Source organism: Arvicola amphibius, chromosome 4 (genome assembly GCF_903992535.2).
Source record: "Arvicola amphibius chromosome 4, mArvAmp1.2, whole genome shotgun sequence".
Classification (NCBI taxonomy): Eukaryota; Metazoa; Chordata; class Mammalia; order Rodentia; family Cricetidae; genus Arvicola; species Arvicola amphibius.
Window position 1 is genome coordinate 331,535 of NC_052050.1, and position 18,408 is coordinate 349,942.

At 49.2% G+C, this 18,408-nt stretch overlaps 2 protein-coding genes across 5 annotated transcripts in view; one reads left to right on the forward strand and one right to left on the reverse strand.

Moving 5' to 3' along the window:
- The window catches only part of B3gntl1 (UDP-GlcNAc:betaGal beta-1,3-N-acetylglucosaminyltransferase like 1), an 80,353-nt gene extending 64,101 nt beyond the window's left edge, over positions 1-16,252 (forward strand). For 2 of the 3 annotated variants that reach the window (XM_038329038.1, XM_038329040.1), the window contains exons 8-13: positions 116-240; positions 4,582-4,717; positions 4,816-4,884; positions 5,292-5,366; positions 9,560-9,677; positions 10,653-10,820. In XM_038329038.1, coding sequence (XP_038184966.1) covers positions 116-240; positions 4,582-4,717; positions 4,816-4,884; positions 5,292-5,366; positions 9,560-9,640 — 486 coding nt within the window. In that variant the 3' untranslated portion in view covers positions 9,641-9,677; positions 10,653-10,820. Of the gene's footprint in view, positions 1-115; positions 241-4,581; positions 4,718-4,815; positions 4,885-5,291; positions 5,367-9,559; positions 9,678-10,652; positions 10,821-12,072 lie in introns of those variants that run through there. The other variant, XM_038329039.1, reaches the window with a different exon arrangement.
- Positions 12,887-18,408, reverse strand: part of Tbcd (tubulin folding cofactor D) — a 157,765-nt gene continuing 152,243 nt past the window's right edge. For both annotated transcript variants that reach the window (XM_038329036.1, XM_038329035.1), the window contains exons 35-39: positions 17,139-17,228; positions 16,516-16,603; positions 15,866-15,975; positions 14,459-14,543; positions 12,887-13,134 (exon numbers count right to left, since the gene is read on the reverse strand). In XM_038329036.1, coding sequence (XP_038184964.1) covers positions 13,117-13,134; positions 14,459-14,543; positions 15,866-15,975; positions 16,516-16,603; positions 17,139-17,228 — 391 coding nt within the window. In that variant the 3' untranslated portion in view covers positions 12,887-13,116. The remainder of the gene's footprint in view (positions 13,135-14,458; positions 14,544-15,865; positions 15,976-16,515; positions 16,604-17,138; positions 17,229-18,408) is intronic.

Sequence of the window (18,408 nt, forward strand, 5' to 3'; positions counted from 1 at the left end):
GTTCAGGCCAAGCACAGGGGCCACCATCCTTGGCTCTAAACAAAACACCCTTCCCAGCTCCTGACTGCCTGGGTCAGTACCCAGCATGGTGAGCACCGTCCTCTGACTTTTTCAGGGGGTACCAGAGGATTTGCTGTTCTTCTATGAGCACCTTAGGAAAGGGGGTGGCGTCTTCCGTGTGGACCACAACCTGCTCCTCTACCGCTATCACCCGTATGCAGCCACACATTCGGTCCACGAGTAAGTAGGACATACCAAGTTCTGGGAATTCCTGGGACAGCAAGGACAGGTAAGGTGCTGGTGTGGCCGGGCCCAGATCACTTGTAAGTCACTGGTGTGATTGGTGGAGTCAGGACTTCATGAAGCTCATAATGGTGGGGTCTAGGGAATACCACTGAGGAGGTAAGGGGTGGGGTCAGAGTATACTGAAGCACCTCATAGTAAGTCCTTCAGGGCTACTGGATGTCTTGTTCCAGAGGTCAGGAAATACCAGTGCCAAAGCCAAATACCACTTTCCCTGATTGTGTGAGGTGAAGGCTTGCCCTTAGCTTTGTTCTCATTTGCTCTAACCTAGCGCAGCTCACTGTGGGACCCAAGAAAAGATCTGATGGGCTAACCACCCTCCGTAGCTGGTGACCCCTTCCACTTCTCTTTGGCGCGGGCCATCTGTCCTTGGCCCTCCAAGCCCACTGATTAAAGATGTGGAACCAGGCTTGCTCTTAGTATAAAAGAGAGAGCTTCTTAACTCTTCAGTCTGTGCTGTGTATGAGACAGAGGTGTTAGAAGAGAATGAGCAACAGACCATGTTTCTCACTAAAGCCTCAGTCACATTAACAAACTAGGTTCAGCAGTGCAAATGAAACAGATACAAACCAAGAGTACAGCTGTCTTAAAAAATCATCTAGTGTGGATTTACATCATTCTGTGTAAACTACACCTGCATTAAAATACACAGCACTGTTTCTCCCAAGAAGGAACCCCTTCCCAGTGTCCACTGATAGAGGTAGAAATTAGTCGCAGAACACTGTGGGAGCCATCTGGGCACCAAGCTGCAGGTGTTTCTGGTACCGATTCTACGGGCTGACCGAAACACTACCCCATCCTGTAGGCCACATGAGCGTGAGACGCCTTGAGATCATGCGGTCATTTGTATAACGGGGGTCCTTCCCATGCTCGTCCGTGAGGCTCGACTCCTGGGTGGTGGCTTGCAGCCCACCCAGCAGGCACTCCTCACGCCCTCAGCAGAGCGGCCTGTGTAGACAGAGTCCGTGCCTTTGTGTTTTCACAGCAAGCTTTGCCACCCACAGCATAAAAATAAGTGATCTAATGTGAGTTTCTGTGTCGGATTAAAGTCTTTAAGCTGTGAGCTGCACCACCTCCCAGGATAACAGCTGTAATTATAGCGCGAGGCTCGCTTAAGAGTTGTATCTGTCTAAACCATCAGAAGTCTTCGGGTGGCAATACCTTGATTCTGTCGTTTTTATTTCAGGCTCCAAATGGCCTGAATTTGTGTCTTTTATCTTTGTTCATGTGTGTGATACCTCAGATACCAAAGGATACAGAGGAGAAATCACCTTCAGGAAATCAAGCATTCCTTAAACTCGTGAGCTGTTGAACCGACTGTTGCCACTTCATCTGGTGCCTTTATACTTTTCACTGAGGGTTCTTTCATCTTACAATATGTTTAACCTTTTCTGATACCCGGCTGCCTATATTCTGCAAGCTGTTTGCTTCCCATTATCACAGTTGAGGTCTGTAGAGAAGTGTTTCTGACCTCGTTTCCTGGCAGTATGATGCTGGGTCTGTGCTTTCATCAAATATTTGGAGAGAACTAAATGAGGTCCTTTCCCCAGATAAGTGCAGCAACAAGATGCACCTCAAAAGTGAGGGGACCAGACATGTCCTGACCCCTGGTATTGAGCCCAAGATGACTTGTGCTGACATACAGCTGCTGTGGTACCTGGCAGGACAGGACAGGTGGGCCATTCCCTGTGTGCCTCTAGCAAGATTTTTATAGCCTTTTGTTTCTGGCCACGGATGCTACTGACCAGGGACCATGCCTTCTGGGAATAGGGGCCTTTCCCATGGACTCCTGTGGGGCAGCACAGTGCTGAGTCTGTGATATTCCAGTCTCAATGTACGCATTTGGGTTCAAGAAAACCAGTTCCCTTAGCTGTTGGCCTTAGCTCTAAGTTGATGGTCTCTTAACAAAAAGAGACAAACTTGCTGGGTGCCAGATGGCCTGTTCTCCAGGCAGATTCCTAGGAGAAACAAGACCAGTGCAGGATGCTCTAGCAAGGCCCAGACCCCTTCTTATAACTGCATGCAACCCCTCCCCTCATCAGAAACCACCTAACAAAACTCAGGATGCTAAGGGCCTTACAGCTAGAGCCCAGGCCTGGTGGACAAGTTTGGGATTGCTGCCCAATCATTGGTGCCCAGGGTTTTGGGAAACCAAGTTGACTTTACTGTCCAGCTAAACCCACCATCCTGTAAGTAAGCTTCACAGACCGAGCATAGCAGGATCAGGATCTTTCTCACACAGAGATACCCCAGTGGACCCAGTGAGTGCGTGGGCAGGATCTCACCGACACATCCTCTGTGCTTAGTCTCTAACAGGACCTGCTGTTGTACGCGTTTACTTACCTGTGACCATGCCACATACATACATGCAGAAAGGCACATGGGCAGTCATGGCACATGTGTACATATACCGCACAAGTGCACTGTGCATATACCCTCATGGATTTGATGCATACATCACATCTTGGTCAGGGACTGACCAACACAGACCTCTTATAGTGACCAAGGAACAAACTCTCAGGGTGTCCTCAGAGGTCAAGTGAGGACAAGCAGCCCTCTAGCCGCCTCTAGGCAGGGCATTCCTTGAGGAGCCTGAGAGGACATAGAGGTCTCTCATAGCCCCTGCTACATCTCCTGTGTTCATATCCACGAACCCTCACAGTGGGCTGTCTCCACACAGGTTTCCAGCAAAGGTCCTTGCTGGAGGCAGAAGGGAAGGGGAGCACTTGGGGCTAGGATGAGAGTGAGGTTGGCCTGCTGGCATCTCACAGGGTCTGAGAAGCCTGTGCCTGGGGTTGCTTCAACCTCATTTTGTTGAGAACCCTCACCCACACTTAGAGCAGACAGACGTGTGTGTCACTACCTCTGCTGGGGGTGCCAGCTAGTCTTGATCTTTTGCCTTTGACTCTACCCTTCTGCTCCCATATTGAAACTGGCTGGGACCATCACTCTGAAGTTTGCTGAGAGATAGAAATCAGAAGGGCCTTTCTTGGCTTATGATATTGCTGAAGTATCTGACCCTTGCTTTTTGAGGTCTGATGTGAGATCAAGATTCTCTCTCAGGGTCTTCCCTTTCCTTGGGTGACAGTATGGCTGCAGAGAGGTATATGTATGGGGCTGAAGCATGTCCTGTGTGTGACTTTCTCTTATAAAGGGGGCACTACAGCCATCAAGAGGACTGGCTGGGGTTCAGGATTAAATGTTGTTCCCCAGAACCGCCAGGGAATCCCCTACCAAACCACTGAGCTTGGCACAACCCTAATTAGAACGTTTTCACACAGGAGGTCTCAGGGAAATGCTGAACAGGCAAAGCATGCTTTGATGTGGGTAGTGACATCAGGAGGTGCAGCCCTGAATACAAGGGAGGCACCTTGCAAAGGACAGAGTGCTAGAGTCTGGTAGAGCTCAGGAGGCCAGAAGGAACCAGCCCTGGGGATCTTCATCCAAGGGCCTGCTGTCTGGGGGCAAGTCTGCCTGTGCCCAGAAAGGGACATCTAGGGTAGGAAGCTTATTTCCTAGTGTGACTATGACCTATTTACCCAGACCTTTCTTGTGAGCACTGACTCCTCTGTGAAACTAGACCAGGGTGGTTTGGTCCACTGTAAGACCTTTTCACTAACTCAAAAGGACTAGTTGCCACATTTAGAATTTGGAACCTGGGGAGACTGAACTTAGGTCCTCACGTTTCAGCAGCAAGCACTTCACTGACGGAGCCAGGTTCAATCTCTAGCACCCACATAAAAAGCAATGCACACCTGTAACCCCAGTGCCGAGATGGGAAACAGGATCCCTGAAGCTTGCTGGTATGGTAGTCTTGCTGAGTTGGCGAGCTCCCGTTCAACCCTGTCTCAGGTAGGGTAGAGAATGATAAAGATACCTGATACCAACCATTGGGTTTTGCATGAACCCTTCTGTATGTGCACACATATACATACCTGCCACATACTGGAGGCACTCGTGTGCTGGTGGAACTGGCAGCTGTGGAGAGGCCCATCCATCAAGTCTATATTTCTCAGGGTCCCAAATAGAAATCGGAATCAATATGAGTGGTTAAAGGCTTCGCAAATAGCATTGGTTTACATGGTGGCTCATGGTGACCTGTGACCTGTGACATGTGGTATGCAGATAGAGCCAGATCTCCCTTGGTTTAGACTTCATGTGCTCCCCTCCCCCAAACAGGGTAAGCCGTTCATGTGTGTCCCCAGGGCTAATGGGTAAGGTGGCTCTGGAGCCCACAACATCTGGCCAGTCCTAGCTTTCCCCTCTACTTGGCTACAGGATTACCATCTGGACCCACCGTGTCCACTTCCTAGAGGAACAAGTCCTACCCCGTTGGAAGTCCTTCACCATTTGGAATGCAGGCAAGCAGGGGCGTAGGTTATACCGCAGTCTGACAGCAGCCAGCCGGTGTAAGGTAGGACCCTGTCCTCCTCATGACTCCCTCAATCCTATCATGTCTTTATCGTACACCCGCAACCACCATCTGACCTGCTGGCCTGTGTTCATCCCCAGGTGGTGGCCTTCTGTGATGTTGATGAGAACAAGATCAGAAAGGGCTTTTACTGCCATGAGGAGTCTCAGGTATGTAGCCGTGTGCAGACCACCAAAGCACCTTACAGGGGAGGATCATCTATACCATGTCAGCTTTCCTTTATACTTTGGCATTTTTGACTCTGCCCAAAAACATAGCCCTCAGCACTCAGAGTCTCCAGGACCTTAGGACTCTGCCCCTGTCCTTGGGGAAACGGGTACATGTTCCTTCGGTATGGGCATCAATGTGGCATACCAGAGTTGGTTCTTGTGGCTATCAGGTGTCTGGGGCTGCCAGAATCCAGGACACAACCACCTGTCCTGCCCCGACTGGCCCAAGACTCCCATCAGCTACTTGACCACAAGCTACTCTGAGAAGAGGCTATGGTTAGGACAGGTTCCAGGGAGTTCCTTCTGTGTGATGCCCTAGTGACTCATGGCTGGCACCATCTTTATAGGAGAGACCCAAGCCGAAGGTCCCCATCCTGCATTTCCAAGCTGCGCAGTCACCCTTTGTCATCTGTGTGAAGCTGGTGAGTGTTAGCTCCGGTTGTGGGGCTCCTTGGTGGTTTCCCTCTCTGACCAAGTGACTAAAATCAAGGACAAGATCTGACCGTGGGCACTGGAGCATAGCCCGCTACCTGTATCCTTATTGTAAATCAACTATAGTGGTATCTCATTTGTGCTTTAATAAATAAGCTTGCCTGAAGATCAGGGTGCAAAGCCACACTAGTCAGCCAAGCAGTGGTGGCACACACCTTTAATCCCAGCAGCCACACTAGTTAGCCATAGAGACCAGGAGGCGGGTGGTATATACTTTTAATCCCAGCACTACAGAGGAATGTAAGACTGGAGGACACAGGTGGCCATAAAAACACCCAGAGCTAGGTTAGAGGCCACAGCTGCTGCTCTATCTGTGGGTTAGAGGCAGCTGGGGAGTGGCCTGTAGAGGTGGGGGGTGAGGTGGGCACGCCTGGTAACACGCCCCCAAAGCTGTTCTCAAAGTCATTGTTCTGAGCCCAGCCACCATGTTCAAGCGCTGTGGCTCATGTTACCATAAAGGGCAGCCTTGCCCACATAGAGTAACAGCCTAGTGGTGACCAGTGGGACCATAGGACGCTGCTTCGGTTCATCTGGTTTCTCCGCTTTTGGTCATGTGGACATAGGTGCCAAGCATCCTGTTTCTGTGGAAAACAAGGTTACTTGTGCTCACAGAATCCCACAGTCTCTCCAGGAAACGAGTCCCCAACAATTGTGCCAAGCTAACAATGGCGGGACAGCAAGGTTCTTGGTGGAGCTAGGGCTAACCTTTCCCTCATCTGCTCTGGACACTGTTTCTTGGCTAATCAAGAATGTGGCAGACATTCCTCTCTCAGGAGTCTCTACTCTTCAGATATTCCCAGAACTCTTTAATGGGGTGACGTTAACTGATTTGACGACAGTTTAGTAACCTGCATAGGAAGTTCTTTCTTATACAGGATGTCATGTTTATTAACAGAAAGCATCCGTCACAGTCGAGTTCACCTGGAAGGGATTTGGCTGTGGAGGGCTAGTATGTCCTGCCCGTGGGACCTGCCCCTGGTCATTGACCATGCACAATCCTGCTGGTCAGTAGCCCTATCTGTCCATGGCTTTTCCTCACTGTAGTAAAATGGGCCTGTCTTTTCACTGAGAAGCTTCTGGGTGCCGGCTGAGGCAGAGCTAAGCAGACCTTGTACCCCAGTCACTCTTGTCAAACCGTATCTGCTCACTGCTGGCCTCTGAGCCACCCACCATCCCGCTCCAGCTTTGGGTCCAGGGGAGTCTTATTCCTAAAGGTCTCACGGCAAGTGCTGGTAAGTTGTCTATTATTTGTTTGACACCTTTTATTCTTGGATAGTTTGTCTTTCTCCAAGTCCTAATGGGAATTTCCAGACATCTACTAGGAGAGACAGAATGGCCACCCTAAATGACAGCAGCCGCAGGACAAAGTATTACCAGCTTAAAAGATCGCGCTGTCACCCTGTTACCAGTGATGGATATGGTGGGCCCTCAGCAAAAGGTGCAGCTGTCCCCCATACGTTGGGACATAGGTAGAACTCCAGCCTGTGTCTCAACCCATGGCTTCCAATCTGTGACAGCTCATTTCCGGTCATTACAGGGTTAGGCCTTGGTTCTAGCCCCCCAGAAAGTGAGACATGTCTGTTTCCTATGAGTGGTGTCACACAGTAACAGGATGATAAGTCACACCTGGAAACAGGTACATAACAGCACTGAGCGGATGATACTGTGGGAGAGAAAGGCCCCTCCTTAGCCATTTCCACTGCTTACCAAGCATCTTCTAGCAGTCTGTAGCATTTCTCAACACAGTAAGGAAGATGGACCTGCCTGTGATGTGTTACATATTTTGGATAGTCTTTGTGTGCGTGGTATACTTGTGTATGCTAGGGGAGGTCAGAGGTTGACACTGGCTTTTACTGCTTTCTACATCATCACCACCACTATCCCTATTGAGACAGGTTCTTTCACTCAGCTCCCTGATTGAGCAAGACCATAGGAGGCAAACCAAGGGGATCTCCCGTCCCCGATTCCCCACTGCTGGCATGCAGTGTATACCACCACACCAGCCTTCACAGTGGTGCCAGAGACTGAACGCAGGTCCGTGTGTGTGCGGCAAGCACTTTACTGAAGCCATCTCTCGTTCCAGAATTTTAATTTATAAGCTGATGGTATATTTTGCCATTTAGAGTAACTTACATTATATGACTTTCCCCCTTATGGAAGTTTGATTCATTCTGAGATGGATATTCTTGATCATGACGGTTTACACCTATGACTAGGATTTCTGCTATCTGTGATACGGTGAGAAGTTATTTTGATAGAAAGGTTAACTAGGAATCCCTAGTTAATCTGTTTGGTACATCTAATTGTCCCAGTCTCACATTAGGCAGCCCATTCTCTCGGTAAGGCTGAGATGTTCATTTCTGCTCCCTGGTCTCTTTCTACCAAGTCCGGCTCACATTCCAGGGTCTCACCACAGGAGGAGGTTATTTTTACACTTCTTATTTAAATGAACTTTTGTATTGTGGCCCGTGACACACAGAAGATGGCTCGGCACAGGTTAGCAACCACTGGCCTACAGCTCACGGTTAGCCCTCCACCTCTTTTCATAAGTATCTTTATTAGGAAAGAGGATGTGCGTTCACAGGGCAGAGTTACAGCCTCCTTAAGAACAGTGCAAACCTTCCAAGGGGCTGGACGAAGTGTCCAAAGTACCCTATGTAGTATGCCCAGGCTCAGAAGAGCTATGGGCAGTAGCAAGACACCATATGAGGCTCACAGCATGATGGCCCCAGCTGGCAGAACACCTTCTTGGCATCCGTATAGCACTGTGTACACACAGTAGGACCGTCTGCTTGCCACTCATGTGGCCATCTGTGAACAGATCCCAACTTTTTGTCCTTATGACTGATTCCTCTCAGCACCCATGTGGTATAGATTATTGGGTCTTGTTGGCATGTCAGGACCATGGCTTGTGGGAGTCACTAGCCATGCTGCTGTGAGCTCCATTCCTCTGGTTTGTCCTAGAAGAGAAGTCCGGTTGTGACACCTCCAAAGGCCACCCGTGTTGGATGGCCTGTTTCTACCCTTTTGGAGAACTATCTTGCTGTGGTGTGGGAGTGTCTCACTTAAAGCTGAGCACCACTCATCTGGTGGGAATTTAGATTCCCTCTGCCATGTTTATAACTGGGATTTCTCCTCTGGAGTGCAATGGCAGGGTCTGCTACAACTCCAGTGTTAACCCTTGTCGTCTTTGTGTCCTGCAGACACCCCTTCCCTTCATGTGTTCTCTCACTCTCCCAGAACATGTTAAATACAGGAGCATCCAGTGAGTAGTTCTGTGTTCAACAGTGTCAAGTCTCGTGGGGGCAGACTCTGACCTACCCTGGCCCAACCCTGATAACTTCTCTGAATATGGGGAAAAGAGGGGAAGTGAGAGGGAAAAGAGGAAGGGCGGCAGGCGTGGCCACTGTGGACATTTCTGCTTTTCCAGGCAGCCCACTCAGGTGTTTTTCTTTCACTTTTTGTTTTTTGAGACAGGGATTCTCCGTGTAGCTCTGGCTGTCTTGGAACTCACTCTGTACACCAGGCTGGCCTTGAACTCACAGAGAGATCCACCTGCTGGGAGTAAAAGTGTGCGCCACCACTGCCCAACTCACTCGTGTTTCCGACCACCGGTAGCAATGGTGGGACAAGGTTAGGGTCAGTGTCACAGCCCAGCTCAGAGGCCTGTTGTGCTGGCCCAAAGACAGATGCCTTAAGAGGAACAAAGCGGTCCCCTCCCCACATCCTACCAGATGCCACTAGTTGGGCTGTTCTTTAGCAAGATTAAGGCTCTTGCTCCCTTTGGGGACTGGGGGTGGGGGTGACAGGTAAGAAGAGTCACAGGGTGGGCACTTGGCAGATCTTGCAGAGATGAGACAAAGTGCCCTGAATAGCAGGAGGGAAAGGTAAACCAGACAGTGCCTTATGGCAAGGGCGCCTCCCAGTACCTCACCCCTACTGGTGGCCAACACAGCTGTATAGCAGCAGTTCTAGCTGCAGCCCTCACTGGCCTTTGGTTTCCCTCAGGCCTCTCTCCTAATCAGCAGAGGAACAGGAGTTCATTAAGTGAGCCCAATCCCAGTCCCTGCAGCAGTCGAGAGCAAGAGGAAGCCAGACTGAGCTGGATCTCCTCTCCCCATAGGACCTCACAGGGGGTGCGTTTGAAGACAACCTGAAGTCACTGAACTTGCAGGAAGGCCGGGACTTCGTTCACTTCAGCTGAGGCTGCCGCCAGGTGGTCTACATTGCAACCACTGCAGGTTCTGAGCCTTGTCTGCCCTACTCCCTCCCACAGACAACTAACTGTCCGTCACTCTCTGCTTCCTCCAGCTCCTCCCCTCACGTTCTGTTCCTTGGTTTTCACCCTTTCGTTTCTGCTACATAACTTGAGGCCTCAATCTTCTAAGCACCACTTTAGGCAAATTTCCTGTGTTTGGTAACTTGGACCAACTGGTGATTTTTAAAATACTACTTTACTTTTTAAAAGCAGGAGTCTGTTTATATTATCAAAGTTCTGGCTTCTAGGTTCTAGAAATGTCTATTAAGCCACACTTTTCTTCATTTTTCAAACCATCTGTACTAGCTACTTTTCTCATTACTGTGACCAAATACCAAACAAGAAGCAGTTTCTGGAGGGATATATAGGCTCATGGTGTGAGGGTATGGTCCATCATGGTAGGGAAGGCATGGAGAGACTCTTCACCCTCTCATGTCTTAATGGAGTAATACGTAGAGAGAGGACCAGGCTCTAAACCCCATCATCCAGTGACCCACTTCTTCACGCTAGGCCCTAATTCCCAAAGGTACCACCAACTGGGAGAGAATGATCAAACGCAAGCCTGTCAGGGGCATTTCACATTAAATGATAAAATTTTGCCTTTCAATTTAAGTGCCTGTCCCAGATGGTAGGCTGGCTTTGCTCTTCCTGATTTACTTTTGTTATTTACGGACATAGCGTCTTACTGTGTAGCCTAGGCTGGCCTTGAACTCTCCCTCCTATCTCCACTTCCTGAGCGGTGAGCTACAGATGTGTGCCTGGCTTCAACATGTTAGTACACATATGTCCAAGGTTTAAAGCTCTGACATCTTCCTGCTCAAGGAAACGTGGGCATCTCCAAGACTGAGCCTTCCCAACTTTTGTCTGTGTCCCCCCGGGTCAGTCTTGTCTTTAAATGGGGACTTGAGTGCACTCCCATTGTGTCAATCTCCCTTCTTATTGATGTTTCGTCATTCATGTTAAGACTTTCTCTGCTGCTGCTGTGATGACTACCCTCCTCGGCAGCTCCTAGTGGGTCAGCAGGATCACACCACCCTCTCAGGTCACAGGACTAAGACCCCTTTTCTACCTCACTTTCCATTTGAAGAAATTTTACCTGTATAATAAACCCCATATTTAGCTACCATGCATTTCTCCCTTGTTTGGTATCCTCCTGACGGAAACTGCCCGCATGAGGTCATTTTCTGCTGCTTAGAGGTCATCCACAGAAATCACTGCTTTCAGCTGGGGACTCTGACTGCACTGCATTACTACAGCCCGCTTTCTTGAATGGTAGTTACACTGTGGGAGTCTGAATGTATTGGCCCCCATAAGCTCATAGGGAGTGGCACAATTATGAGGTGTGGCCTTGTTGTAGGAAGTGTGGTCTTGTTAGAGGCTGGACGGGTGACACAGGCCTTTAATCCAGACCTTGAGGCTGGTGGTCGTATCTTTAATCTGGGCCACACCTTCTTGAGGAAGTGTGTCACTGTGGGGGTGGCCTTTGAGGTTTCATATACTCAGGACACTGCCCAGTGAGTCAGTCAACTTCCTGTTGCCTGCAAGATGTAGGATACTCATCTATTTCTCCAGCACTATGCCTGCCTGCCTGCTGTCATGTTTTCTGCCATGAGGGAGTGAACCTCTGAACTGTAAGTGAGCCCCTGCATGTAAATGTTGAGTTGTCATAGTCATGGTGTCTCCTCACAGCAACAGAAAGCCCCAAAAAGACATACACATGATTTAGCCAAGATGACAATAATTACTTAACAGTAATTTTACCCACCCAGTGCACTTGGTGCCAGCTCAGATCCCACTCCCACCCCTAAGGATTGGTTGTCTAACCATGAATATTCCTACTCTGGGGAAGCAGGGATACATATGGACTTACCAGCTGTCCTGGGTAGCTTCAGACCTTGCAGAATTCTGTCTTGAGCTGGGGCCTCATCCATATAGGACCTTTGCTTCTGCTATTTTCTCAGAAGCTCTTCTGTTTTGTTTCCTAATCTGTCTTTTAAGGTTTTTTTTTTTTAATTATAAATATTGCACGTGAGTGCAGTTTCTCCTGAGGCTAAAGATATTGAATTCCCCTGAAAATGTAGTTACAGGTGGTTTTATGGGTGCTAGGGATGAACTCAAGTTGTTTGCAAGATTACTATGCTTTCTTAACCACTGAGCAATCTCTCCAGCTCCTATCCTAATCTCTGACCATTTCTGCCGGGAGAATTATTTGTGGGGAGGGATAGGGTTTCCTATATCCCAGCCCAGCTTAAAATGCATCGTATGCCTCCTCACAGATGATCCTTCCAAGTGCTGGGACCCTAGGGACCTACCACCACACCCCGTTTATATGGTGATGGATCATCAACCCAGGGTTTCTTCTGTTTTTGTTGGGATAGGTTTTTCTATGTCGTCCTGGAACTCACTATGCAGACCAGACTGGCGTCAAACTCAGAGACCCGCCTGCCTCTGCTGGGATGAAAGGTGTGCACACCATTCCAGGATGTTTCCTCTTCATCCAACGCAGTGAAGACCCAGCACGAGCCAGAGTTCCTTCCTATGAGGACAGATTTTCCGTCTACCAGTGCTGAGAACACAGCTCTGTAGAGTTCCAGCTTTATTAGGTTTCTTGTGGCTTTTTATCTACTCTTCCCTGCCACCACCAAAATTTCATTTACTAGAAGTGGGGACATGTTCTTGGGCACACAGCCTCTAGCTACTCTTTCTGCTCTTCAGCTCATGGAGCACTCGGGCTTGCACTCACTCTCTCTCTCTCTCTCTCTCTCTCTCTCTCTCTCTCTCTCTCTCTCTCTCTCTCTCTCTCTCTCTCCCCCCCCTCCCTCTCTCTAGGATATGGAGAGATCAAAGAGGCAGGCACGGGGCTACCACAGCAGGACAGGTGATGTATGTCCTGGGACAAGAGGTGCAAATGACCCAGGCCCCGGGACCAGAGATGTCCCGTAGTCCCACAGGGACACTGGATTCTGAGGATCTTTTGCTCAGACCATGATAGTACTGCTGGGGATGTGGCTGGCTCAGCATGAGGGAGGAGACAGCTGCCTGCCACTACATGTGCCCAGCACTTCACACTCTCCACCAGGGTGTGAGCATCTGTCATGCTACAGAAATCACTCAGTGCCTAAAACCCAGCAAAACACTAGGAGTGGAACCCATGGTGGATCTTCACCTAAGTCCCAAAGATAGAGGCCAGGCTGTATGGGACATGATTTAATGGGAAGCACATGGTGTTAGGACAGCAGAAGTACGGGCAGACCAGGCCACCAGAGGACAGCATGCATGAAGTTACTGCTCTCTGTGGATGGCCTCCCAGTCCAGCTGGCAGCATGTGCCACCTTTCTCAGGTGTGTGGCACCAAGTTTCCATGATGGTAAAGCTTGTTGCAGACCCTCAGGGTAGGGCATCCCAGCTAGGCAGGCAATGGCTCAGCTTCCAGGAGCAGACTGTAAAGATAACACAGCAATGTCAGGCTAATCCCTACCCTCTCTGATGTATGGCTAAAGGCTGCCATGTCCCAGGATCCTAGCAGGTTGGTGGACAGAGTAGGTTGCTAAATTGTTCACGTGCGTTCAGAGTTCCCTAACAATGGAAAGCGTCGTTGAAAACTCAATTTCGCTCTCCACATAGGAGGCTGAGACTAGACCGTGGCTCCTCAAGGGGGAGGCCCTGGGGGGACTCAGGCACACAAACCTAGCATAGCACACACAGGAGAGGGAAAGAACAAAATCCTTCCCAGCATGCCGAGGTAACAGGAGCTCAGGGTTTTAAAGCCAGATCATCAAAGCAAAGAAAACAGGAAAAACAGTAGCTGACCGTCAAAGACGTGTCAGCTGAATACCAAGGCCTCAGGGTTAGGGCAAGGCCAGGGATGAGGCAGTGTGTGAAGAAAGACTGCTTGGCCCCAGGGTAATCAGGGACAGAAGAACAGAACAGTGAACAAGTTAGCAGGAGGGGAAATGAAATCCAGATAAGGGAAAAAGAAACCATAAACAGGAAGGTCAAATAGGAAACAGAGACTATGAACATAAACTTGTCAGTAATTAGAGTAAACATGAATGCATGAAACACTAATTAATAAAGATCTGTAAATGACAGAAAGGCATAACTGTACAGGAGACAAGCTAACCAGATGTCACCACTAACACGGGGCAGAGGGGATGTCAAGTGTAGGAACACCTAGTTAATAACAGCTCCAGAGTGCATCCCCCACAGTTCAGACATAATTAAAGGACAACCGAGACAAATGCAAACACTGCTTCGTCAGTACTGATGGAGTAAGACGACAGAATCCCTGCCATGGGGGCCTGCCCAAGGTAGGAAAGTCATCTGTCAGGCACACCTGAACTGTCTTCGAGGGAGGGATGTATCCCACAGGCCAGGAAGAGCCCAAGGGTGGAGATGGACTGGCTGACTGGAATGTTCCTCTGTCCCTGACTCACCTAGGACTCCAGCATGAGGCTCGGGTTCTGTAAGGGCAGGGAGCCCAAGGCCTACGCCACAGCTAACATCCGACAGCAGCTTCCACGGTCAAGATAGGTGAAGCGGCCAAGCAAGGCAGTCAAGAGGACTGAGGCCTCAGTGGGACAGAAGTCCAGGGAGACACGGAAGCCAGAGGGGACAGGTGTCCTCAGAGAAACAGAGCCCCAGTCGGATGCGCATCCAGGCAGGGAGTAAGTAATGGTACCAACGTGGGACCCGGTTTACTTTAGGCAGGAGCTCAGAATAGTAGACAGCACAGGCCCCATGGATCCTCAGAATGCTTGTTACCTTTGCAGCCAGCTGGGGTCTGGGCACGCCAAGGAGGTCACACAGGTGATTCCGCTGCCCTCTTACAACTGGAAGCTCTGCATCCCTGGGAAGGAAAGCATTTGAGTTCCCTAGGCCAACATGGTTCAGCTCCTCCCCCCAGAGTAGATACCAGGGCCCATACCCTGTTCTAGGAACATACAGAAGAGACGTGACCTCAGGCCAACAGGCTTCTGAAGCTTCATTAGAACTCAGCTGTTGACTTTCATTGGAATAGAAAGGTACAAAGCATGTTTTGTGTGTAAGAGTTAAAATAGTTCTCTGTAAACCAGGTGTCAGGTTCTTCAGAGTTCCTAACACCCATGTAGGGCAACTCACAACCACCTGTAACCCCAGCTCCAGGGGGATTTGGACATCTTTTTTTGGCCTCGGCAGGCAACTGCACTCACACATGCAAGGCCTCACACATGCATACACACAGTTCTCCCTCCCTGCTGTCCTTTCTCAAGATGAGTGTTTTAGGAAGTTGGAAGCAATGCCCACTGTCTCCTCAGAAGGCACCGTGTTAAGTTTCTACTGACAGCAAAGACCTTGAAATGCATTCTGGCCTTCCAGGCCCCCACAGCTCTCACCTAGGCAGGAAGGAAGGCCACATCCTAGCATGAGCTCCTGTTCTGGGGAGCGTGCATGAATCCATCAAAAACCCTCACTTGCTACCCCAACAGACCTGCCAGCATTTGAGGTCAGCAATACCCCTTCTCCATCAGTCTTAATGGACAGTGTCTGCAGTAGCAGTAACTTGGGCTGCCTGGCTGTGCCTCCCAAATAGTTTATCTACTACAGGGGACAAGCCAGCTTGAAGTGCACCTGTACACACGTGATGGTTCTGTGTGCTTGGCAGTGCATATACATGTGACTATGAGCAGCTGTATGTATGTGATCATGTATACAAACGTATATGAATGTGTACAGTGCCTGGATCACAGGTCATATAAGGTAACTGCTTCTAGGCTCAGGCTGGAGCGTCTAAGAATCACACCCACAGGCTGTACACCCCGCCACCAACATCTCCTCTCCACTTCTTGACTTTGAAGACAAGTCTCTAAGGCCTTATAAATAAAAATAAATGAAACAGGAAAGATCACATTGCCCTTGCAGTAGGAAAATAAAAGTTGCTGACACCCACTTGGTGGCATCCTGATGGCCCTGTATTCCAGTTACTCAAAAACACCAGCTTCTGAGCCACTCTGCCCACCTTGCTTACAAGAGAAAAGCAGTCACACATTAAACATTTTCCTGAAGCTCCCAGGATGTGTCTGTCCTCAGCCCTGTGTGAAGCTGTTGAGGGTTAGGAATGTCTCCCCTCTTTCCATCAGAAGCTAGGGGGACAGGAGAAGACTGTCAGCAGCTCAGGCAGACCCTACTTACCAGGCTGTATCACTGAGCACAGACATGACCTCATCAAGCACGCCTGCATCCACCAAGTCGCTATAGGTGAGCACCATCTCGTACAGCTGGCTTGCTGTGGCCTTCCGGATCTGGGACAAGAACAGCAGGTCAACAGGAGGAAAACCCATCACCACCGGGAAATGAATCTGGCCACAGTCCACACACTGACATGCAGCAGAAGGAAGATCTGCAGCCTCTGTCAGAAGGGATCCTGCCTGGGAGTGTCCTGTGACAAAGGCTTCAGATGGCCTCGTCTACCCCGGTAATGTGCCTTTCTGACAAAGAGGCTGAGCTGTGGGTCATCCCACTCTACCTCAAAAAAAACTGTCCTTTGCAGAAATTCCCTGACTTCTTAGGGGAGAAATGTCCCTTAACCCTGGGCTGTCGACACCCCACCCTAAGCAATGCTTCCCTATGCTCACCCTGCCCGGTGCCAGCACTCACGTTCCTTTCATACGAACGCCAGCCACTTGACTACCATGACGCAGGGCTGCCCATGCCTGGAAACCATCTCTCCCTGCGTTTACTTCTAAACCTACTTCAAGGTTACACCAACACACACTCGTCTTTAAAGGCCATACATAAGCACAGACCTTTAGATGGCCTTGAGGTGGGGCAGGCATACTCACCACAGGGAAAGGGTGGCCAAGGAGGATGAACAGCTGCAGAAGGACCTTCTGTCGCACATCACCATTGAACTGCACCATCCCACAGAGCCTGCAGAAAGCCCACAGGTGACATGGAGCCGTGCCATACTCATGTTGTTACCCGAGGACCCAAGACACGTGAGACCCAACAAGTACACAGCATGAACCTTGAGCCATGTGCTAATGTGTGTGCACCTATATACACACCCGTGTTGTGTGCTAGTGTGCTCCCATGTGGTATACAGTCGTAGCCAAGTGTGCATTGTATACTAATGTGTTCCCATGTGCTTGCCTATACATAATGAGATCTTTGTGTTAGCATGTGCCTGTGTGTGTCTATCAGATTGCCTACACATGACGAGTGTTCCGTGCCAGTGTGCCCAGATGGCTGAACTGGCATAGGTGTGTTCACATTCCTTGGGCTTATACAGTAAGGTGAGAGACGGCGCTTTCCTGTCAGGCTGACCCTCCCCCCAGACAGTAGTCGTCTGACTTTTCCCTTCCTCAATGAGCATTCCGACAGTCCATCTTTTAAACAGCTTTGTGATCAAAACTGTATTTCCCACAAGTCCCTCCGTCTCCACCCAGGAGCACTTAAAACTCACACTGCAATGCTCGACCGAAGCTTCTGGACGTCTTTTGACTTCCGGATTTCTTCCTTACAAAGTGTGAGCAACTTCACACAGAAGGGGTGGCTTGAAGGGGAAAACAGTATTTATTGTAAGTAGGTCTTTCACAGGAATACAGAGCAATATGGTTCATGCTGTACTGGCATCCAGTGTGCTGTTGGTACCAAGTAACCTAAGGTCGGCTTGCTCAACAGATGCTGTGCCATGTGGCATCAATCACGTTCTTTGATTCCTAACACACATGGCAGAGAACAGCTATCCTATCTCATTACTGGTAAGATATGCCATCACCCACCCAGGTATTCAACACCTGGGCGGGAGGCCCGGCACTGTTATGGTATGACCATATCTGGAGTCTTTGATGGAGTTGAAGAATAGATAGTTATAGTTTTCCTTAGTTATGATAAAAGATAAAATATTGTAACTATAATTCTTACTTGATAACTGTTCTGCATATATAATTTTACTATGTTAAAGTTAAAACTTTCTTCTTTATTTAGAGAGAAAAGGGGAGATGATGTGGGAAGTCCTGTATATGTGTTGCTTTTATTGGTTAATAAAGAAGCTGCTTGGGCCTATGACAGGGCAGAATAGAACTAGATGGGCAAACTAAACTGAATGCTGGGAGAACGAGGGCAGTCAGTGGGACGCCATGTAGCTGCTGCCGAAGGAGACAGACACTTGGGAACCTTGCCGGTAAACCATGAGCCTTGTGATAAGATAAAAATAATAGAAATGGGTTAATTTAAGATGTAAGAGCTAGCTAGCGATACACTTAAGCTATTGGCCAAACAGTACTGCAATTAATATAGTTTCTGTGTGATTATTTCGGGTCTGGGCAGCCAGAAACGAATGAACAGTCTCCTACTACAATACAGGAGAGGCAGCAGGAGCAAATGAAATATCTTGTGACTGGGAGACTTAATCACTTTTGGGTGGTAATAGATAAGCTACCCATAATTCTAGGTCTTCTGATGAACCAAATAAATACCATCACCAGCTGACCTCACAGTGGGCTGTTCTCTGCGTGAGGGAGAGGATATGTGTCCGCAAGATGCAGTAATGAGAAAGTAACAAAAATGTAGGCAATTATAAAGAACACTGTTAGATTCAAACCCCAGACAAATGGCTAACTTGGGTGCCTATTTAACATACCAAAGTGGACGTGGTCACCAGGTTCTCCCTCAGTCCTTACCTATTACAGAGTATTGGCTGGCAAACCCCACCTTCTACCCTCAATTTCTGT